The sequence below is a fragment of the Oryzias latipes genome, chromosome 15 (assembly GCF_053564925.1).
Source record: "Oryzias latipes strain Hd-rR chromosome 15, Olatipes_Hd-rR_3.1".
Classification (NCBI taxonomy): Eukaryota; Metazoa; Chordata; class Actinopteri; order Beloniformes; family Adrianichthyidae; genus Oryzias; species Oryzias latipes.
The window spans coordinates 3,686,402-3,710,410 of record NC_136251.1 but is presented as its reverse complement, the minus strand read 5'-3'; the positions used below and the strand labels follow the sequence as shown (position 1 = coordinate 3,710,410).

At 42.4% G+C, this 24,009-nt stretch overlaps 1 protein-coding gene across 13 annotated transcripts in view; it reads left to right on the top strand.

Annotated features, from left to right (window-relative positions):
- cfap46 (cilia and flagella associated protein 46) overlaps positions 1–13,974 on the top strand; it is a 128,884-nt gene extending 114,910 nt beyond the window's left edge. For 11 of the 13 annotated variants that reach the window (XM_078932078.1, XM_078932073.1, XM_078932079.1 and 8 more), the window contains 9 exons: positions 2,863–2,942; positions 3,323–3,383; positions 3,491–3,508; positions 3,658–3,736; positions 3,826–3,938; positions 10,660–10,741; positions 10,886–11,022; positions 11,221–11,319; positions 13,758–13,974. In XM_078932078.1, the coding sequence (XP_078788204.1) occupies positions 2,863–2,942; positions 3,323–3,383; positions 3,491–3,508; positions 3,658–3,736; positions 3,826–3,938; positions 10,660–10,741; positions 10,886–11,022; positions 11,221–11,319; positions 13,758–13,858 (770 nt within the window). In that variant the 3' untranslated portion in view covers positions 13,859–13,974. Of the gene's footprint in view, positions 1–2,862; positions 2,943–3,194; positions 3,384–3,490; positions 3,509–3,657; positions 3,737–3,825; positions 3,939–10,659; positions 10,742–10,885; positions 11,023–11,220; positions 11,320–13,757 lie in introns of those variants that run through there. The other 2 variants (XM_078932077.1, XR_013647849.1) reach the window with 2 other exon arrangements.
- Positions 13,975–24,009: the final 10,035 nt, after the last annotated feature.

Sequence of the window (24,009 nt, the reverse complement as noted above, 5' to 3'; positions counted from 1 at the left end):
AGCCTCCAATGGCATCCAGGTCAACATTGTTGAGTTCATCCAATCATAACCTGAAAATATGAGAGCCTCAAGTGCCTTAAGTGTCCTTTTCTTTCTGAAAACAAATCATTCAGCCTCTATCATGAACAGCGTCTATCATGAAAGCCAATCAGAACGCGGCGTTGCTCCTCAGTCATGGCTTTGAGGACACATCAAATGTGGAACAATGTCTGCCACAAAGTTTGGCTCATTTCAGTTGAGCATGAGCATCGGCCAATGAAATCGTGACTTTAGACTGTAGAGAACTCCACCGACGTGTGGGGGGAACCCCAACAATGTCACAACACTAACAGGAGTGGCAACTGGCCATGTGACTGAGTTCATCCCAAAGCTTCATTCTTCTATCAGCCAGTGACATGAAGAGGGAAAGTTTCATGCAGCGTGTCATCATTTCTGATCGCCTATAATCACTGACATTTGAACAGAAACATGGAGACCATCGGGCCGAATCAGTCTGTTATTGTGCAGCTCCTTTAGATTACAGTCAGACATTGAATCATCACAAACATCTTTTATGTGATGCACTTAATATGAAACACGTTTGTGTTCTTTGTTTATCTGGGTGGCAGTTTAGTTTTTGCATAGCCTGTGTCATTTCTGGCAGATTGAACACACTCATGAGCTCTCATTGATCACTGGAACAAACACCCCTGAATGAAAGTGGACACCCCAGCTCTGTGCTGAGCTCTTCCTTCACAGATGTGCTGTACAGGAAAACAAGTGCATTTGTTTTAGCTTCAGGGCTAAAACATTATTATGTTAAAAAAGGGGGGTAGAAAGAGCTCTGTGTCAGCTCCTGCAGACATCTGTACTTTTGTAAAGGTTGAATGTTTTGCATGATTTGAGTCACTGTCTAAAGGTTAGAGCTCATTTTTCTGCAGATGTTAGAGAAACTAAAAGGCTTTCTTTCTTTTGAAAGGACATAATTTGATGTTCAGATCAAATTTGTCTGTAGCCCGCCTAAATGCTCTAAAAGCTGTGTAAATTCTACCTTTGATGTCAACTGTTGTCCAGTCATGCTTGAAATCCCCTTTAAAAAGTCTGTTTGTTATTCTGTGCAAACCTTGCATTGAATACTCACTGACCAAATTAGCACAAAGTACAGAGTCTCCCTCAGGTAAATAACACATGTGAATGTCTTGATGTTTCTGCATTAGCCTGTACTATGTTGAGGAATCTAGAACCAAAACTTTTTCTTTTTATATCCAGATGTTTTCTCACTCATCACAGTGAACCTCAACCCATGACAGCTGTGCTGGTGGGCTTTGAGAAAAAGGTTAGAGTCCATCTGTGAGTCACACAGCACCTGCCCCTTGTTGCCCTTCCTTTGGGTTTTCGGGGATCTAACATTGTGTTTTGGACCGAGCCGTGCCGGGTCCTGCAGTTGGAGGGCTGGCCACCGGGCGCCTGGCTGTGAGCCTAAACCCAGGGCTTGGCTCCAGAATGGAACCCCAGTAACATCAGTCCTGGTGACACAGTAGATCTTGTTCTCAGTGATTCAATGTGGAGCATCTGTGGAGGTGAAGAGGAAGAAAATCCTATGACAAAGGGGATAGGGAGAATTGACCGGTAATGTTAGGTACTAAACATGAACTGTATGAATATTTGTGAGTGTTACTCGCCCAGCAGGCCAATCTGAGCCCAAATTTGATTCCATGCAGCTTTGTTGCAATAGACATTTCATGTGGTCCCTACAGAAAATAAATACTCAGGATACAACAGTGAGCTTCACTGAGGAGTGGAGAAGGGTTGTGGCTCAGTGGGTGATCAGCAGTTAACCAATCGGTTATGTCTCAGTTATGCGCATTTTCTAGTATTTCTTCAAAAAGGAGTCTAATAAGCAGTCTTATTTCCCTAGCTTTGCCACTGGCCCCCACAGAGAAGGACCAAGAAGCAAAAAGCAGTTGAAAATGTGGATCTTTCCAGAATGTTATTTTACCCACGTATCCACCAAGCATGAATCTGATTCCCTCAGCTGCTGCATTCCATCTTCATGCATGAATTTTTAGCAGTTTAAGGGGAAAAGCCTTCAAACATCTCGTTGTACCAAAGGCTGCTGCATGTTAGGATGTCACATGCTGAGTTGTGCTGCTGCGTGGGTTCAAGTCATTGGGGTTATAACTTACTATTTAATTTAAATGTTAAAAACTGGTAATTTATCAAGACGAAGGGTATTTTATAGGTTTCTTTAAAATGTACCTTTAAATCTGGAATTTTTCATAACATAACAAATACATTTTGTCAAATAAACAAAACATTTTTTTGTCTGTCAATACCCACTGGTCCACTTGGTCCATTCTGGATCAAATGATGTATTTCTTTTAGTCAAATATAAAAATAATAATAATAATAAACTTTATTTGTATAGCACCTTTCCAGATAAAAATCCCAAAGTGATTCACAGTACAACACGATAAAACAACAGTAAAACACAGTAAAAACACATGTTAAAAAGAAATTAAGAAAAAGCTATTTTAAAAAGATATGCCTTTAGCTGCTTCTTAAAAGAAAACACTGAGTCCACAGATCTGAGGCTGAGAGGAAGAGAGTTCCAGAGCGATGGGGCCACTGCGGCAAAGGCTCTGTCTCCTTTAGTTTTTAACCGGGTTCTCTTAACAGCCAGCAGACCCTGGTCACATGACCTCAGTGACCAATAGGTTTGTATAATTATTAGAAACTTGTAAGTTTGGCAGCCAGGAGGCAACTTTTTTATAGTGATAAACATCTGTGACTTTGCAAAAACTGTTGACTTCATTATTTTATTGTTCAAATGCTGCATAATCTATCCATGTGTCTATGAATGCTGCTTTCTGTTTGCGCTAGCTGAAAGTGACAACAAAACGGACACCAAACTTAGCAAGGGAGCGAAGGGGAAGGCACATCAAAGCCAGGGCATCAAAGCGGTGAGTGGAGTAAATCAATCTGGGCCTGCCAGATGCAGACGGCAAAATTACTTTTACCTGCTGTCAGCAGTGGCAATTATTTAACTTCCCCCTGCCTCTCTTTTAAGTGTGTCTTTCAATCAGTTATGCATTATGCATTCATAAGGATCCTATTTCCTGCCTGTGAGCATTTATCGTTGGTTCTGCACCTCTTTGTCATTTCTGTCCAGTCTCATTTGTGGAATCCTTTTGCTTTTTCCTTGTCTATTGCAGCTTCTGGCTGCAGCTGTCTATCTGCTGCAAAGACTGTGTGTTCATAGAAACAGAATGTTGTACTTTAAGGTGCTCGTTGACAAATGTGCATTTAAATTGGAAAAGAAAAGAAATATATTTTTACCCAGACACCTGTTGGTCCCGTGCAGCCTTCTCTAGCCATCCCAGTGGACATACAAAATTTTCACTGTATCCTTTTGGAACATAGTCATTTCAAATAAGCTTCACTTGATTGTTGGTAAATGTAATTTCATTGATTTGTTTAATGAAGACAATCCTTAACTTACTTTTGGCAGATTTCGTTGACAGTGAAGGTGAGTACATGGAAATGTTTTGTAATGCTTGCCAGAAGATTTTTCATTACACTCTTTTTTTAAGTTTTGTAAAATGATCATTTTTATATGTTCAGAGCTGTTTGTGCAGCTCCTTGTTATTCTAATAGAGCTGCCTTTTGCTCACACAGGAGAGAGATGTTTGCCTCTGATGAGGGAGGTTTTGGAAACACACATGCAGCCTTTCACCCATCTGTGGGGGGGCAGCAGGTATGAATCGTGCTCAGAACTTGTTTCTGTTGCGTCGCCGCATAATCAGTTCTTTTGTGCTTTGTTAACTGATGTTCACATCTGTCTAGAGTCTCTGAGACTGAGCGTGTGCTGCGGCGGTGCAGCGCCTTTATCTACGTGGGGAGGGACCGCTTTGTGGGAATCATCCCCCCTAAGAGACTAGCTGCTCTCAATCTGCCTGGTACTGCCGTCTGTTTGTTCCTTCACCTTTGTGCGCTTTCGTCTGAACGGAGGTCATTTATTTAGAGGAAATATTGTATGCTGAAAATAAAGGTGTGTCATCAGCATATGAATACTGCTAACTAAAACTGACCCTGTCACCAGATTTCAGGGGGAACCGCTCTCTCAAAATTCTGTGAAGCCACACATTCATATTGAGTTTTAAAGAGGTTTTTGGAAGAAGAAAAATGTGAAAGTCCAGTGGAAGGAGAAGATGTGTTAGAAATTCAAAGCAACATGGCTCAAAAGGCCAAATCTTTTTCAACATGGGCCTGTCTGTCTTTCACTTCTAGGTTGGAAGACATAAAAACTCTGCTGCAGTGAGAGCAGCTTTCATTCAGTGTTCCACTCTGCTCCTTTGTTTTTACATAAGTAAAATAATCCAAACTTCATCAGACAGTTCATCTTTAGGATTCCACACAAACAAAAACAGCTGCTTTTGGATGAACATATTCACATATTTGCTGGCTGCAAAGATCTTCTCAAAGAGTTTGTCAAATACATGTACCAAATGCGGCTGCAGCTGTGGAATTATTGAACAAAAGAAGGGCACAGATGTAAGGAAAGTTTGGTTTCGTCACACCGCAGAGGAAAAGCGCCACTGGTGACAAAAGCCATTTCAAATAAGCTTTATTTAAATCATGGTTTTCCCCAAAAACTTTGTTTGACAATGATTTTTCTCATAAGATGAATACATTTAAATTGTAAATAAATAAAGTGAGGCTTTTTTGAAACTACAAATGCAGTAACATATTTGCATTTGGAGTGTATGTGTACAGTGGTGGAAAAAAATAGTTGGTAGCCCTCAGTTAAAGAAAGAAAGTCCCTAATGCTCACTGAAATGACTTAAAACGTTCAAAAGTAACAATAAATTAAAATGTATTGATAATTAAATAATCAAAATCAGCCATTACTTTTGAGTTGTTGATTAACAGAATTATTTAAAAAAACAAACTAATGAAATAGGGCTGGACAAAAATGATACCAATAACTTAATATTTTGTTGCAATCCATGCAATTAAACAGTTTCTGTATTTGTCAATGAGCCTTCTGCACCTGTCCACAGGTATTTTGGCCCACTCCTCATGAGCAAACTGCTCCAGTTGTCTCAGGTTTGACGGCTGTCTTCTCCAAATGGCATGTTTCAGCTCCTTCCACTGATGTTCAATGGGATTCAGATCTGGGCTCATAGAAGGCCACTTCAGAATAGTCCAACGCTTTTCTCTCAGCCATTCTTGGGGGTTTTTGGCTGTGTGTTTTGGATCGTTGTCCTGTTGGAAGACCCATGACCTCCCACTGAGACCAAGCTTTCTGACACTAGGCAGCACATTTCTACCCAGAATGCCTTGATAATCTGGAGATTTCATTTGATCTTGTACAACTTCAAGACACCCTGTGGCAGATGCAGCAAAGCAGCCCCAAAACAGAACGGAGCCTCCTCCATGTTTCACAGTAGGGACAGTGTTCTTTTGGTTGGATGCTTCATTTTTTAGTCTACCAACATAGAGCTGATGTGTCTTACCAAAAAGCTCCAGTTGTGTCTCATCTGTCCAAAGGACATTTTCCCAGAAGCTTTGTGGCTTGTCAACATGCATTTTTCCAAATTCCAGTCTGGTTTTTTTATGATTCCTTTCAACAGTGGTGTCCTCCTTGGTCGTCTCCCATGAAGTCCACTCTGGCTTAAACAACCACGAATGGTGCGATCTGACACTGATGTACCTTGATCTAGGAGTTCACCTTTAATGTCTTTGGAGGTTGTTCTGGGCTCTTTGGATACAGTTCCAACTATCCGTCTCCTGAATTTGTCATCAATTTTCCTCTTCCGGCCACGTCCATGGAGGTTGGCTACTGTCCCGTGGGTCTTAAACTTCTGAATAATATGTGCCACTGTCTTCACAGGAACTTCAAGCTGCTTAGAGATGGTTTTATAGCCTTTACCTTTACAATGTTTGTCTATAATTTTGTTTCTAATGTCCTGGGACAATTCTCTCTTTCTCTTTCTGTTGTCCATGTTCAGTGTGGTTCACACCTTTTCACCAAACAGTAACGTGACTATTTGTCTCCCTTTAAATAAGCAGACTGACTGATTATGGGTTTGAAAACAGCTGTGATGTCAATGAAAGGACATACCTGAGTTCATCATGACCCCCGGGGCAATTAGTTCTCAGTCTTTTATGGAGGTACCATCATTTTTGTCCAGGCCTATTTCATTAGTTTATTTTTTTAAATAATTCTGTTAATCAACAACTCAAAAGTAATGGCTGATTTTGATTATTTAATTTTCAATACATTTTGATTTATTATTACTTTTGAACATTTCAAGTCATTTCAGTGAGCATTGTGGACTTTCTTTCTTTAACTGAGGGGTACCAACATATATATATTTTTCTCACCCAAACTCAGGTCCTCTACCAGAGGCCTGGGAGCTTGAGGGTCCTGCAGTATCTTAGCTGTTCCTAGCACTGCGCTTTTCTAGACTGAGAGGTCTGAGTTCTTTCCAGGTATCTGTTGTAGCCACTCCTCCAGCTTGGGGGTTACTGCCCCGAGTGCTCCAATTACCACAGGCACCACTGTCACCTTCACTTTCCAGGCTTTCTCCAGTTCTTCTCTGAGTCCCTGGTATTTCTCCAGTTTCTCATGTTGCTTCTTCCTGATGTTCCCATCGCTTGCCACTGCCACATCCACCACAACAGCTTTCCTCTGTTCCTTATCCACCACTACAATGTCTGGTTGGTTCTCCATTACCATCCTATCAGTCTGGATCTGGAAGTCCCACAGGATCTTTGCCCTCTCATTCTCTACCACCTTCAGAGGTGTTTCCCATTTTGACCTTGGGGTTTTCAGTCCATATTCTGCACATATGTTCCTGTATATTATTCCAGCCACTTGATTTTGGTGCTCCATGTATGCTTTCCCTGCCAGCATCTTACACCCTGCAGTTATGTGCTGGATTGTTTCAGGCACCTCTTGGCACAGCCTACACCTTGGGTCTTGTCTGGTGTGGTAGATCTGAGCCTCTATCGCTCTGGTGCTCAGGGCTTGTTCCTGAGCTGCCAGGATGAGCGCTTCAGTGCTGTCCTGTAGGCCAGCCCTTTCTAGCCATTGGTAGGACTTCTTGATATCAGCCACTTCAGTTATGGTCCGTTGGTACATCCAATGCAGGGGTTTGTCCTCCCATGAGGATCTGTCCTCCAGCACTGTATCCTCTACTCTTCATTGTCTGAGACATTCACTGAGGACACTGTCAGTTGGGGCCTTGAGCTTGATGTTTTCATGCATCTTGGATGGTTCATCCTGGAAAGTGGCTTCTACGCTCACTAGTCCTTGGCCTCCTTCCTTGCGGCTAGCATACAGTCTCAGGGTGCTGGATTTGGGATGGAACCCTCCATGCATGGTGGCCATCTTATTATTCCTGCAGGGTATCTGATAACTGGCAGTGCGTAGCTGTTTATTGCCCAGGTCTTATTTTTGCCATTGAGCTGGCTTCTCAGGACTTGCCTTACTCGTTGGAGGTATTTAGCTATTGCAGCTTTCCTTGTTGCCTGCTCCAGGTTGCCATTTGCCTGCGGAATTCCAAGGTACTTGTAACTGTCCTCAATGTCTGCTTTTGTTCCTCCTGGGAATGAGACCCCTCCTGTGTGGACTACCTTGCCTCTCTTTGTCACCATCCGGCTGCATTTCTCGAGCCCGAATGACATCCCAATGTCAGTACTGTAGATCCTGGTGGTGTGGATCAGGGAGTCAATGTCACGCTCACTCTTAGTATATAGCTTGATGTCATCCATGTAGAGGAAGTGACTGATGTTGGCCCCATTTCTGAGTCTGTATCCATAGCCAGTCTTGTTGATTATTTGGCTGAGGGGGTTCAGACCTATGCAGAACAGCAGTGGGGACAGAGCATCACCTTGGTATATCCCACATTTGATGGACACTTGTGCAAGTGGCTTCCCATTGGCTTCAAGGGTGGTTTTCCACAGCTTCATTGAGTTTCCTATGAAGGCTCTTAGAGTCCTGTTGATGTTGTACAGCTCCAAGCACTCAGTGATCCATGTGTGTGGCATTGAGTCACAGGCTTTCTTGTAATCAATCCAGGCTGTGCACAGGTTGGTGTGTCGTGACCTGCAGTCTTGAGCGACTGTTCTGTCAACCAGGAATTGTTGTTTTGCTCATCTGGAGTGTCTACCAATACTCTTCCGTGTGTTGCTCATGTATTGATCCATGTGCCTATTTATCTTGGTTGCAATGATGCCTGACATGAGCTTCCATGTTGTGGAGAGACAGGTTATTGGCCGGTAGTTGGATGGCACTGCATTCTTTGGTGGATCCTTCTGGATCAGGATCGTTCGCCCTTCCGTTAGCCATTCGGGGTGAGTCCCATCTCTTAGGTGCTGGTTCATTTGTGCTGCCAGGTGCTTGTGGAGTGCGGTGAGCTTCTTTAGCCCGTAGAATTGAATCATGTCAGGGATCGGTGCTGTCCAGTTCTTCATACCTGAGACTCTTTCTTGGATGTCTGCCACTGTGATGGTTACTGGATTCTGGATTTAGGGAGGTTGCTATGTTCTTTTCTCAGAGCGACCAGCCACTGGGCATTGTTGTTATGTGCTGTCTCTTTCTCCCATATACTTTTCCAGTATATGGGAGGCTCCTAGCCTTGGTGGGTCTGCTCGGCTGTTTTGACCCTGCCACTGAGCATACACTTTGGCAGGTTGAGTTGCGAACAGCCTGTTTATCCGTCTGGCTTCATTGTCTCTTGTGTACCTTTTTAGGCGGCTGCTCAAGGCTAGGAGCCTTTGTTTGGCAGTTTCCAGTGCTTCAGGTATGGGCATCTGGCTGTATCTCTTAGGTACTTGCTTTCTCATTGTACGTCTTTGAGCCTCTGTCAACTTACTCACATCCTTCCGAGTTGCCTTGATTTTTGCCTCTAACTGCTGCTTCCATGGTGGGTATTGTTTTCTCCCATGGTCTGTCTTATAGCCAAGCATGTGAAGGATCACTGCTGCTGAAGTGTAAACCAGTTCATTGGTTTCTGCTATTTTTGTGGTAGGAATTGCCCTCAATGCTTCATTCACAGTTTCCAGAAGACTTTCAGGCGGTACATCACTTAACCGTGGTAGCTGGTGTCGGGTTGCCTAGTGGTCATTCTAGACATGATCTTGTCTTTGATATCTGTAGTCGTTGGGGGTGTGTACCCAAGCTCAGGGTGGGAGTGTGGTATAGCGTCCTCTCTGATCTGCTGTTTTGGCTCTTCCGTGGTATTGTCCTGTACTGCTTCACTCTCAATTGTGATAGGAGTTGCCGTTTGTGGATGTTAGAGCACTGGGCTACCAGTTGTTTGGCAGTTAGCCTTGATTGTGGGTTTTGAAGCATTCATTCCACATTCTCTGTATGTAACCCCTCTGGGTGGGATTACTTGAGTAGTAGCATTCTAACAGAACCTTGCTCTCACATCTAGTCCATTTCCGTCTTGTTCCAGTAGCCCACTTTCCATCAGGGTGCTATATATATTCAGGGTTTCTTTTGGCGTGGTCATCAACTAACAGCTGTCACTCCAGAAGATTTCTCTCACATCATCGTTCTGCTTTTCACACCATGAATGGGAGGATGTTAATCTGAACAGAGCGCAGTTTGGTTGTCATGGCTGCACCGCTCTCTCTACCCAGCAAACAAAGGTAGTCTGTAGATGGGAGCACTTTTTCCATTGTGATTGACAGAGTGTCAGGTCAGCCCTGTTCACCGCCTTAGGCCAGACATATGTGCAACTCACTAGTCTGTGTTGGTGTGGCTAACTGTAGTGTGACTGGCACTATGAAACTGAATTTCAGCTGCCTCTTTCCACAAAAACACAGGGATGTTCCCTCTTATCAGGACCTAATTAAGTAGAGGCAGATTTTCTTTTGTGGGGAATCAAACTGACACCACTGAGAGTAAACGTTTAGGAACTGGCTGTTTGTCGAGTTCATATCAAAGATTTTCTCCATCTTTGAGCCAAGCATTGGAGAATGACAGAGTAGTATCTGAAGAAGCAGCAGTCTGAGATGCTGCTGAAGGCTTCTGCGTGAACTTCATGGAGAAATCCTTCCTGAAAAAGTAAACCTCCAACAAAATGTTGAGTAGACAAACGGAAACTTAACATGATCTAAACAAATGCACCAAACTACATTTACATGAAAGTCTTGACATAACAAAAGATATTATTACCAAGAAACAACAATACAAAATTTTTTTTCATAATTCTATTTTTCAGACCAAGGAGAGTGAACGTTTTCAAAAAACTATGATGTGAACACTTCCTCCTTATGAGTCTGTTAGACGTCATGAAATGTAGAGGGGCTGAGAACAGGAAGAAGCTGGATCCTGCTGCCTGATTTTCTTCCAGTTCTTCTTCCTCCTGTCAGAGAGATTGTTGTTTTCATTAGGATTTTATAATTCTCTTTGGTCAGCCAAGAGTTCACTCTTTAAAATAGGTTTGCACATGCAGTTTGAACATTTCTAACAGAGGACAGTTGAGCCGGTTTACAGGTGTTTGTAGAAGTTTCCAAAGATTTGTTCCATTTCACTCTCAACTCTGTTGGAGTTTTAAAGCCCAAAAAAAACTTTTCTGGGCTGAAACTGATGTTAGTGGAACTGGATTAGTGAGCTTCATTCTGCTGCGTGATAATGGCACTGATGTCTGCTGTCCTTAGAGTGCCGGCTGGCTCTGCTCTTTGACCACGTTCACAAACAAGCTGCCCCTCACTCCCAGTCAAACCATGACCCACACAAGAGGTAGTTATGAAGCTCTTATGAAATCTTTGAATGAAGTGATAGCTTGACCTTTCTTTTTAGCCCAATTGAAGCCTTTTGTAGTTTGTTTTAGGAGAAGTTCCTTCCCCCTGTTCTTAGCTAACTCAGACTTCCTGTCCTCCCCAGCATGCAGCGGCTCGCCCTGCAGGAACCTGTGGAGACCGCTCTGTTGCTAAGCTTGAGCGGTGTCAGCTGTGTGGTCCTCAACCAGTGGCCCTGCAGCCTTCAGCAGAATGCGCTCAATGCTGCAACAGTGCTTGATGGTAGGCCTGACTCTCCATTTCCATGCAGGCAGTCTCAAAAAATGCAGGACTCTGAAAAGGTTTATTATTTACTGGTTTAACCACAGTTTTGTTTTCTTTAAAAATGATAACATGTTCTAGAGTAAGTCTCTCAACTTCATCAAACCTTTTGGAAGAAAACATTTTAACGTCAGGTGTTTTGTGTGGGACATGTCACAGAACTGCTGAGGGTCAGAAAGAGCTCAGGCCAGACCATCCAAACCCTGAGAGGGGGGGTCAACTCAGCAGAGCCGCATCACAGAAATCCAGGCTGGCGTGGTAAGAAGGAGCTGCATCACAGCCTTATTCTATGAGGGGCCGTATAAGACATTATTTATTCTGAACCATTCACATTCATACATTCTTGCTCTCACAGTCATATATACTCTCTTTCACATACATATATTCTCTTACACATACATATATTCTCTCTTGCACATACATATATACTCTCTTTCGCATACATATATTCTCTTACACATACATATATTCTCTCTTGCACATACATATATACTCTCTTTCGCATACATATATTCTCTTACGCATACATATATTCTCACTTGCACATACATATATTCTCACTTGCACATACATATATTCTAACTTGCACATACATGTATTCTCACTTGCACATACATATATTCTCACTGTCATTGTCACTCTTAAAAAAGAATATATGTATGTGAAATACAAGTATATATGTCCGTGTGAGGACAAGTATATATGTGCGTGTGAGGAAGAGTATATATGTGCGTGTGAGAGAGGAGTATGCATGAAACGGAAGTGACTTTGCATGAAAAGGAAGGCACTTTGCATGAACCGGAAGGCAGATGATTTCTCGTGCACTGATTGGACGAGAGGCCGCCACCTCCCATTTTGAACAGACGCTAACATGAACCAGCAAGAAGGACCCACGGGGGTCCTGCAGCAGGCCATCGGAACATTAAGAAATATTTTATCTTCACCTCAAGTGGTCACAAATCTGTCTGCATCTCTAGAGAGACAAAGGAATGTCTCAATTACCAATAATGGTAATAGAAGCGCCACCGAAACAGAAAACCCGTATCCACCTTATTCCTAGCCCCCATGAGCCTTTGCGTGAATTATGGGCGACACTTCCTGTAGACGCCGGAACATGCATTTACATTAAAACAAATTCCTCTTGTTTTCGATCCATAACTACATATAAAAGTGGGAAAACCAGCTGTCATGTCTTAAAAAAAGGCAACGGTGAGGTGAAGATAAAATATTTCTCAAGGTTCCGATGGCTCCTTCTTGATCAACTACCCCTAGCTGCAGCCTGCAGAATTGCACAACATAGTGGAATGCTGAAACGCTGAGGAATGTGAACACGCTGTGGAATGTTAACCCCGCCCATGCTGAGCCCCTACTTCTTCTTTGGTTTTACAAGTTTCCATGTGCAATATTGCCACCTACCGGTTTTTAAGGAGTTTTTCCTTACCGTGAAGGGGGGTCTAAGGGCAGGAATATCAGTTTAGTTTAGAGTTGAAACGATTTCATGCCAGAGTTCGTTTTTTACGTGGAAAAAACAAACGACAGTTTTCATTCTTGAAAAGTCGAAGGATTTGAAGGACCAAAAGTCATACCAGGCATAGACGAAGAAGTTGAACATTTTAATAGTTGAATGGTTAAAATTGGGGAAAAATTGTAGCCGTAAGACGGCAAAGAGAATAAATAAAGAGAAACAGGAAAACAGCATTCAACAACATGCCCCTCACTTGAACTCAATTATTTTGGATTACTGGAGTTATATGGGAAACTATTAATACATTTTGTGTTAGGTCAATTAAATGTAGATACATTCTTTTAAAACAAATATTTTTAAATAAAACAAACAGAATTTTTTATTATGTTACATGGAAGAGGGGCTTCAATCATTTTTTTGAGTGTACATAAAAAAAACATTGCACCATTCACATTTTCCTCCCCTCTGTTCTCTTTCTTCCTCATACAATTACCAATGACACAAAATGTGCTCCACTGATTCTTCCCCTTTCCTGCAATCACAACTGCACTGACAAAGGTGCATCAAATGCACGGGCTCAACGTGGGCAGGGTTAACATTCCACAGCGTGTTCACATTCTTTAGCGTTCCAGCATTCCACTATGTTGAGCAATTCTGCAGGCTGCAGTCAGGGCTTACTTTTTTTGCTGGTTCATGTTAGCGTCTGTTCAAAATGGGAGGTGGCGGCCTCTCCTCCAATCAGTGCACGAGAAATCATCTGCCTTCCGGTTCATGCAAAGTGCCTTCCTTTTCATGCAAAGTCACTTCCGTTTCATGCATACTCCTCTCTCACACGCACATATATACTTTTCCTCACACGCACATATATATACTTTTCCTCACACGCACATATATACTTGTCTTTCACACACATAAATTCTTTTTTAAGAGTGAGAATGTATGTATGTGTAAGGTAATATATATGCATGCGAAAGAGAGAATATATGTATGTGCAAGTGAGAATACATGTATGTGCAAGAGAGAATACATGTATGTGCAAGTGAGAACATGTGTATGTGTAAGAGAATATATGTATGCGAAAGAGAGTATATATGACTGTGAGAGCAAGAATGTATGAATGTGAATGGTTCAGAGTAAATAATGTCTTATACGGCCCCTCATATTATTCCGGCTTTTTTTCCCCTCCCCACTCATGTTCAGAACCCTCAGCGTGTTCCTTTTTTCTCTGCAGACACTGGGAGGTTAAACAACTCCAAAGAAGACGGCGTGACCGGCACACCATCAGCCTTTAACTGCATTCTTTACGGACTTCCCTATTTGACTATCACTTAATTGAACAAAATTCCCAGGACTTTTCTTACTGCTGAAGTTTTACCTGAACACCTGAGCTCCTGAAAGATGAGGGCCCCTATGTTGTCTTTGCTGCTTAGTAAAGATGAAAACGTTGATCTCGGTTTGTGTGTCTTTTGTTTGATCACAAGAGCAATCCAGATGAAGCGCAGAGAAAAAGAAAGCACTTTTATTTACCATAAAAGAAGTCCGAAGCTACCAGCAGGTAACAGGAGGGGGTGGAGTCTAAAAAAATCTAAGTTTAAATAAAATGGGGGGGAAAAGAAAATACGCTCAAATTTAAGTAGGAAGTAACTTATCCATTTGTTCTTAAACATGGCTTTGTGAAGTCAAACACCTCCTAGAGAATTATTTGCATCTTTAGAAGTAATTGGCATTAAGTAGTATTAATATTCTTTGTCAATGTGTATCAGATGAAAAGCCCCATTTAGTCACGAGAGTCACGTGATATTATCAGAAAACATGTTTTACTTCATGTTTTCTGTTTATGGATGACTTGCCCATGTTCTGCTGACTCAGCAGCACGAGGTCAGGTGACTTCCTGTCAGAATTCCATGATGAAGGACCTAATATGCAAGAGACCAGACTTGGTGGCTGAAAATTCAACATTTAAGTAAATAAACATGAACAAAGGCATCAACAAATGGGTGATGAAACTGATGACATGACAGTGAAAACCACAAATCAGACAACACTGAGGTAAATAATTTGCTACTTGAACGTGATGTTACTGACAGGGACGCAAACACAAAAACTCAAACAAAAACCAAGACAACAAGTGAAAACCACTCAGAATGCTCAATTTCCCTCTGGGGATCAATAACGTCTTATCTTAGCATACCAAACTATAGAGCCCCATCCGCACAGAAGATCCCTTCATTTCTCTTGGAGTTGTTCTCATGTTGGATGATCCACAGCAGAAAGAAAACTGGTCTCTGAAGAGATGAAGTTGACTTGATTTGGAACTTAAAAGACATTTCTGAAAAATTCTGGGATGACTTGATGGTTTTGTCTGTTTTTCAGTGTAGAAATATAAAAGAACACATGTCTGTATTGTGACATGATTGCTTTGGAGAATCTAAGTCGCATGGTAAATTTGGCAATGTTTTACGCCGGATGCCCTTCCTGACGCAACCTTCTCAAACCGGGCTTGGGACCGGCACAGAGGTAGAGAAGGGAACAGGGAGCAGCCCGGAGTCGAACCCTGGTTTCACGGGCGGAAGGCGCTGCAAACCAGCACGAGCTAAACCGGCTCTAAGTAAAAAAAAAAAAAAGATTGGCTTTTTACATGTAAGTAAAAAACATGTAAAGGAACTTATTTCAATCTTTTTGGACTATTTAGAGAAATGTGTACCGGAACTTCTTCATTTGACATTTCAGACAGATCTGTGTATAGAACTGCATCAATGTGCTTCAAACACAGAACAAAAGGCTTGGTGGCTTTGAGTCCTCTTCAGCCTCCATCATAGAGGTTTACTGGACTCAGTCTTAAGGACTTGGCTCCTCCCTCTTTAGCTCCCTTTGGGTTCCATGCAGAAAAAGCATGGAATCTGTCCTCACATACAAGTACTCTTAAAAAAGAGAATCATTTTTTAAATCAAATATGATACTATGGATTTGACCCTTTTGATCTCTACTGAAAACAGAAATGATGGTGGAGCGGCCCGCAGCCCTTCATTTCTTTAGGCCTCTTAACTGTACGCATGGCTACATTTAGTTGAACTGCAAAGCCGATGAATTTGTCGCCAGGTTTCTGCTTCTATTGTGCAGCTTGTTCAGAATGCTGCTTTTCATTATTGTTGATGTTTTTTCTGTTCCATTTTCCATTTTGTTCAGTTACAAGTTTTAGTCATTGTTTCTAATGAGTGATTTTCTGAGAGCTTTTTAGACCAGGAGCTGTTTTAGGGTGTTTTTAAAACCTGAGTAAATGTTAGACAGCAGGTGAGTTCAGTCCTTGCAGGAAACAGACAGAATAGTGAAAGTATGTCAGACCCCTACCCCCCAAGTGGTGACGTCCTCTTCTCAGGCTGTCAGTATTGTGGTGGTGGGGGTTCACATGTGACACATGTAGTCAAACATGTAAGGATGTCATTGTGACAGAACAGTGACAAAAGCTGATGCTGTGTAAATATTAACCATAAAAGCACCTGAGGAATTGTGAGGAGCTGTCAATCCATGTTTTACGAGAGTCTTTGGGCTGGAACCCTCTGACTCCTGCCAACTGCTCAGGGACAGACACCAACTTTCAATTGAACTTAGCCCACTTTAGCATGGCAGAATCATGTAAAATATTTAGGCTGACATCAACAAGCTGCTATGAATTGTGAAAAACATGCCCCTCCCCTTTTGTACTAATACAACACAAAGTGAAATGGTTTAGTCCTTGCTGGACGACAACCCATTGAACTGTAAAGGTCGTGTCCCACAGCCACTACGTACATTTTGTGCATATTGCATGGATGAAAATTAATCATATGTAAATATGTAGAAAAAGTGAAAAAGGTTGTGGTCTTTACGTTAAATCTGAATGAACCATATTAAAACCACAGAATAGGTCCAAACAAACTAGGCAAAAAGCACATAAACCACTGCAGAACATGAACCGTGCTCGAGTATTGTGCTGTTTACATGTAACTCATTAGTGATTTTTGCATCAATTACATAATTTAAACGTGACATGCGTGAAAGTTAGACATACGTGGCACAGTTGTGGAAAGCTATAAATCTGCTTGCAAAAATCACGCACAAGTGTGAACTACGAAAAATATGCAAAATATAAACAATTCTCAACTGACCAAAAATTCTAACAGCTCTAAACCGTATGCCAGGGTACTGGAGAGGAGAGTCCGTCCGGCAGTCGAACCTCAGATACAGGAACAACAGTGTGGTTTCTGTCCTGGTCGTGGAACAGTGGACCAGCTCTACAACCTCGAGGTCCCGAATACAAGATAAGCTTCCTCCGTAGGGTGGCTGGGTGCTCCTTAGAGATATGGGGAGGAGCTCGGTCACCCGCGGAGAGCTAGAAGTAGAACCGCTTCTCCTCCACATCCAAAGGAGCCAGTTGAGGTGGCTCGGGCATCTAGTCCGGATGCCTCCTGGACGCCTCCCTGGAAAGGTGTTCCAGGCATGTCCCATGGGGCGGAGACCGAGGAGACGTTGGAGAGACTATGTCTGTCGGCTGACCTGGGAACGCCTCGGGTTCCCCCCAGAGGAGCTGCAGGAAGTGGCTGGGTGGAGGGAAGTCTGGGCATCTTGGCTTAGACTGGTCCCGGATAAGATGAGGATAGACCGGTCCCGGATAAGCGGAGGAAGATGGATGGATGGTATTTATGTAAAGACTCATCGGCCAAAACCCTTGACGGACATCTGCACACATTAACGAAGGACGAACGCAAAGACACTTACGTATGTCACGCATGAATCAAAAAACTTTTTTTTTCTAAACTTTCTGTCCCTTTCTGGGTCACGGGGCTGCTGGAGTCTATCCCGACCACTTGTGGACGAAGGCAGGGGACACCCTGGACAGGTCGCCAGTCTGTTACAGGGCCACATTCACACACCCATGCACACTCACATTCACACCTAGGGGAAATTTAGAGTAACCAATGAACCTATGAAGCAAGTTTTTCGGACAGTGGGAGGAAGCCGGAGAAAACCCACGCATGCACGGGGAGAACATGCTAACTCCACACAGAAAGGCCCTCTTTGGAGTTCTGGTTCAAGTCCCCCAGCCGGGACTTGAACCAGGGGCCTTCTTGCTGTGAGGCAAGAGCGCTAACCACCGTGCAGCCTTGAATCAAAAAAGTGTTACGGGGAATCAGGACGCCCCAAATGCAGGAACAAAGAGGCGAAGTGGAGTGAGGAGAATAATGTATTTTCACAAAAGGCACCACTCCAAGTGGGAAGAAAACACAGGCCCCTTAGCACAGACAAGACAGTCAAAAGAACCCAACAGAAAACCACACTGCGACACAGAGCACCGAAACAGGGGAGCTTAAACAGAACACAACAAATGAACTAAACTGTAGGCAGCTGTGCGCAGCTGCAGGTACAGACAGGTGAAGGGGCGGAGCCCTCCAGGTGCCACAGCCAACCTGCACAAAAAGCAAAGGACTCAGAACAAAAACTAAAGTAAACTGACAGACTGAAATTAAATACATGGAAAATGTGTACGTAGTGACTGTGTGACATGGCATTTAAGCTCACAGAGTAAGTCTGTGTCTTTTCAGTTTCTGGTTTACTTATTATATTTAATTTAGCCATAACAACAATGTTTTAGTGAACTAGCATGACAGAGAAACAGCTTATTCTAACATTTTGCTTGCTGTTAATGAAAGATCTTTACATGGAAGCTTTTTTTCTTGACTGATTGCTTATTATAGTGAAAAAGAAATTATATTATTTAAATAGAATTAATTTGCTGCTAAAAGGTCCCTTTTGTCTGTTTAACCCTTGTGCTATCCTAGGCACTTTAACATTGGGAGTTGGGTCATCTAGACCCTACAGGTCAGTGTGCTGAACCTTTTTTCATCAATGATTTGTGATCTTCACTGGTTTCCATGGATTACATGAAATCTTTCCACCTTTATCCACCTTTGTCATGGTAGGGAGAACACCTCAATGGTCATCTTGACACCATAGGATAGCACAAGGGTTAAAAGCACTGAAGTCTAACTCTCCTGTTCTGGCAACACCTTTATGTTGTTTTATCTATGTATTTATTTTTTAACATTTGTATAATATCTAACTGCCAGGGGACGATGTTCTCTGCTTCTTGGATGACCTTTAGTCACTGTATGTTTGCAAGTAGGTCAGGGAGCTCCTCACTGCGCTGCAGATTCATCATTCTGTGGAGGCTGCAGACAAGCAAACAGAATTCAGGGTTTTCAGGCCTCTCATGAAACTTTACTGCAGAACATAGTTTCATAGCATTTTGGAGTTCTGACAAAGATTTAAATGCACAGGAAGAAGACAGTGAAAAGTATGCATTTATTGTTGGAAGTTGTTGAATTGTTGGTTAAAACCTCCATTTTTCCTGGGAGAAAGGCAGACATGTGAAGAAAATGCTCCAGATTCTTCTTGTTGAAAATATTAGGTTTATTCCTTTTTTTCTACAATTGTGTCGTTGAAGGAACAGATTGTAGATCTGAGCACTGAAACTTTGAAACCTACTCAAAGCTGTTTTGAAAGGTCTTTAGTGTTTAAAGGTGCAGGTTCCGACAGACCCCCCACCCCTCAGCAAGGCTATGCTAAATGAAAGTAGAGCTGGAAGTCTGACAGAAGCAAGGTTGATTGATGTACTGTAGCTCCATAAGTATCCACAGAAGGTCTGCTTCTTTATTCAAGGTCCACCAACCGCAGACCTGTGCTGAGACAACGCCGTGATGAACAGGCTCCTTCTGCAGCTTCCCTTCTCTTTATAAACCTGGTCATTGGAAAGAATCTGCAGGTTATTCAGATGGTTACAGACAGTTTGACCTCAGATGAAAGCATGATTTTGGAGTTTTGGACATGTACGTGAGGCATTTGTCTTATGAAAGTGAACAAATGTAAGAAAAATCATTTCATTTTTGCATTTCTGAGTATTTCTCCTTTCAATCCAATTGTTGCAAAGACGCTCGGTGTGAATCAATGAGCCGTTGTGATGTCACAATGTGCGTTGCACAAGCTCCCTGCTATCAGTTCAAGGCCAGCAGAAGAGAAGATGGCACATTGCTGCACAGCTCGCATGTATTTACATACATCCAATGCTGGATTTGATTGTTGGCCACACACATATTTCAAATTAAACGTAACGTTAAAGTCCCAAATGTGTTCTCCACATCTGTGTTTCTCTGACCGAGTTTGAAGGCTTGCTGTTAACCAGAGAGGAAAAAATAAAATCAGGGGACCTTTTTTATTATTGCCTCCATGACTAAGAAAACGATCATAAAGTTCAGGCTGCCTCCTCATCCTACAGCGGGTCTCTGTCTGGGCGCCAGCCGGCGTGGTGATCAGGATCGCTCCAGCTCCATGAACCCTGTGACAGACTATTCAGGATGTACGGGTACCAGATTGAACTGAAATCGCACTGCTGCTAGACCTTCCCGCCGTACCCGCCCCGCTGGACCTCAAATCCATTCTGTTGCATTGACTTGACATTGGCCGCGACTGCCGCGTGAATTGTGTAACTGTAACCCGTAATCCTAAACTTAACCCTTCCTCTGGGTCCGTGCGGCCCAAAAAAAATCTTCAGCACTGGCCGCACGTATTTGGAGAATTACGTGTGATATTAACTTTCTGGTATTCGTTTGATTTGCTGAGAGGGAATTCAACAATCTGCATGTGTTAGCATCACATCAGTTCTGAGCCACAGCAGTGCTGCTCCAATGTAGCCTCAGTTCTAATGTCATCAAAGTTCTTTTCGTGTGTTATTTTATCAAACAGCAGGGTCTGGAACACATTTGTTTTTGTTCAAAAATAATATGTCACTTTTCACAGTTTCTTTATCGCTAAAGATGTCATAACTTGAAGGATTGACAGACCCAGACGCTGAAACCCAGAATGACGACAAGGATTGGAGAAAGGTAAGTAATGAGTTTTATTTTCCTTCCAGGAAAGTTGGTGTGGCTTGGAGGGCAGCTGGAGAGGACAGCGGCTTGTGGCGTGGCTGGAGGTAATAGCGCGGCTTGGCAAAGCTTGAGGTTTCCACCGGACTGCTGGAGGACTCGGACTGACATCCACACTGGGGACACTTGGAGGCTGGAATCCTGAGACAGGGAGAGGCAAGTTAAACACGAGGCCAGACTTGAACATGGAAACATGAACTAGACTTGAGACCAGTTTTAGTCACCATAAAGGGCAACGAAATGACATTGGCTAATGGGTCTGGATCTCCTTAAGAGCAGAAGCTGATGATGAGGTGAATTGGTCCCAGCTGGTGGAGTCAGGAGCAGAGCAGGAGAGGGAGGGGGAGGAGACTGACAGGCACCATAACAAAAGAGAAACTTTAGAGAATAGAGACTGTCTGTCGTTGTTGTGCCCCCCCCTCTCATTTCTTTATTTATTTGTTTTTTTTAAATCATTTTTATTTAAGTAAGACAAAAGAAAAACTAAAATAAACACCAACAAACACTGGAAAAAAACATCTGACAAACACAGACAACTACCAATACTAACACATAAAGGCTGGAGATCAAAAAATAAAAAGGAAAGGTGTGTGTGTGTGTATGTGTTTGTGTGTGTGTGTGTGTGTTGTAAGGACAACGAGAGAGAATTCCATCCACAAGCTTGAACTAACCGTCATACATTCTGTTAACTATACATATTTAGGGATACATCATTAGAGAATCATATAGATAGACAGGAAAGGCTTGTGACATATATAACTATGCATATATTATATTCTTGACACTGGAAAAATCAATAGCGGTATCTATCCTGAAACCCACACTATAAATAGTTTCGAAAATAAATAAATACATAAAACAAACAAACAAACTTGAGAGTAATTACCCAAAACCATCAGACGCCTGCAAATGAAGTGAATAGGGCATTATAGAGAGAAAAAGGCGGGGACACAACACCCCATGGAGGCCAAGACAGTCACATATTTGATTCTCAGATGAAACTTCATGTTCGTTTAGGAACTCAATGAAAGCTGACCGTACAGGTAGTGGTTTGGTCGTTTCGGAGGGAGAAGGTAATAAGCTGGCTAAAGAAATGTATTCAAGAAATTAATTTTTCCATAAAGACAGGTTTATGGTGTTCTTTGATTTCCAGCTCGTTAAGATTGTTTTTTTTTTTAGCAACTGTCATTGCTACAAGAATGAATCTTATCTTAGACGGGTCAATATTCAAATGTGTTCATTCTGATAGGTCTCCTAATAGGCACAGTGAGGGTGATAAAGGGATGGGGCAAGGCAAGAAGTTAGATAAGGTTTGGGTAATTTCTTCCCAAAATTCTTTAACGGGTACAGCAGTCCCAAGTTGAATGAATAAATGTGTCGATCTCTGAATCAAATTCCATTCTTGACATTTTCTCTCTTGTGTAGTGAATTCTATGGAGGGTTTTGTATTGCATTAGTTGTAAGTTAGTGTAGAGGCTGTTGTTACTTTATAACATGGATGACTCTTGATAGATTGAGTTAGAAATGGGATGTCTGAGATTTGGAATTCTTTGCACAATTCTTTTTCACCGTCTAACCAGATGATGTCTGACTGACTCGGATGAAACCACTTATAAATATATTGCAGCTGGTTAGCTAGTGAGTAATAGTAAATGTTGGGAGCGTCTAAGCCTCCCTGAGATTTGGGTTTTTGTAAGGTGGCTCATTTTATTCGTGGCGTTTTATTTTTCCAATAGAATTTTGTGATTGTCTCATGGCTACAGAACAATAAAGACCCAGATGCTGAAACCCGGAAGAAGACACAGGACAGAACGGGCGAAAATAACGAAAGGATTTAATGATCAGGTAAGTAGGAAGGGCTGCAGGCTCCGAGGTGTCCACGGCGAGATAGGATGGTTCCTGTGGCGTCACTGGTGGATGCGTCCTTAGGATCCGTGGAGCGGCGGAGTTGGTGGAGGCTCGTGAAATGAGGATGATCGGCAGAGGCTTGGAGTGTGACCAGGTGGAGCAGACCGAGTGAGCTTTCCAGAAAGATCCAGGCTCAGGCGACCACTCGTGGCTATGAATTTCCTGGAGACAGGTAGCAAAAAGTTAGGTTCAGGCTTGAGGTAAAAGCGCAAACTAGAGCGAACCGTAACGACCAAATATGCACCATCAGGGGCAACGACTTGGCGTTGAATACTGGTCCTGGAGCTCCTTAAGAAGGCAGGCGGTGAGATGAGGTAAGTGGTTGCAGCTGAGATGAATTAAGAGTCAAGCAGAGAGAGGAGGGGGAGGAGTCTGACAGAGGCACTATAACAGATTGAGTCTAAAGATTTAAACCAGCTGTGAGGGGGCTGCACTGGAATAATTGAAAACAAATAATTTATTTTAGGAAGGATTGTCATTTTAATTACTGCTATTCTGCCCATGATGGAGATAGGTAGATTTACCCAGCGTTGCAGGTCATCCCTTACTGTTTTCAACAGAGTTGTAAAGTTGAGGCTAACCAGCTCTGAGGCCTCTGAAGAGATTTTAATACCTAAATAGGTGATGTGGTTTATGTATACTGGAATAGCTGAAGTATGGGCTGTATTTTCCCATTTAGTTTTATTCAGCGGAAGGATAGCTGATTTGTTGCAGTTAACCGAGTCATCTGCAATTTTTGAGAATTGATTAATTAATTGTATAACTTCTTGTAATGATGATGGAAGATTTTGTAGAAACAATAAAACATCATCAGCATATAAACTCATTTTATGGTGGGCTAAAGACGTCTGGATTTTGATTATGTTGAAGTTCTGTCGTATAGCTGCTGCTAATGGTTCAAAAAAGATAATAAATAAGGAAGGAGAGAGTGGGCATCCTTGTCAAGTTCCTCTGTGCAGCGTAAAGCTCTGTGATGTAATACCATTGGTGGTTATTGTGGCTGAGGTGCGTTGTAGAGAGTCTTAATCTGGTTAATGAATGACTCCCCAAAACCGAATTTTTCCATGACACTAAAGAGAAATGTCCAATTGACTTATCAAAGGCCTTTTCTGCATCTAAGGTAGCTACGATGGTGTTTTCTTGCTGTAAAGTAGAAAGATGTATTAAATTAAACAGTCTGCGTGTGTTGCTAGAGGAAAGTCTTCCTTTAATAAAGCCAGTTTGATCTGGGTGAATTATATGGGGGTTACTTTTTCAATCCTGTAAGCTAAAGCTCTGCTGATGATTTTTAAGTCTACATTAATAAGAGAGATTGGGCGATAATTTGATGGGCGGGTTGGGTCTTTATTAGGCTTTGGGAGCAGAGAGATGACTGCTGTATTCATGTGTTTCGGAAGTATCGAGGTTTGCTTTATTTCTGTAATTGCTCTGATGAACAATGGAGATATAATATTCCAAAATGCTTATAGAATTCAGCAGGGAAGCCATCCGGTCCTGGAGATTTATTATTTTCCATGCCATCAAGTGCAGCTACCAGTTCATTATCTGTTAAAGATTCGTCTAATTTGTCCGCTTGTTCTTTAGTGAGTTGAGGCAGCTCAATACTATTTAGAAATG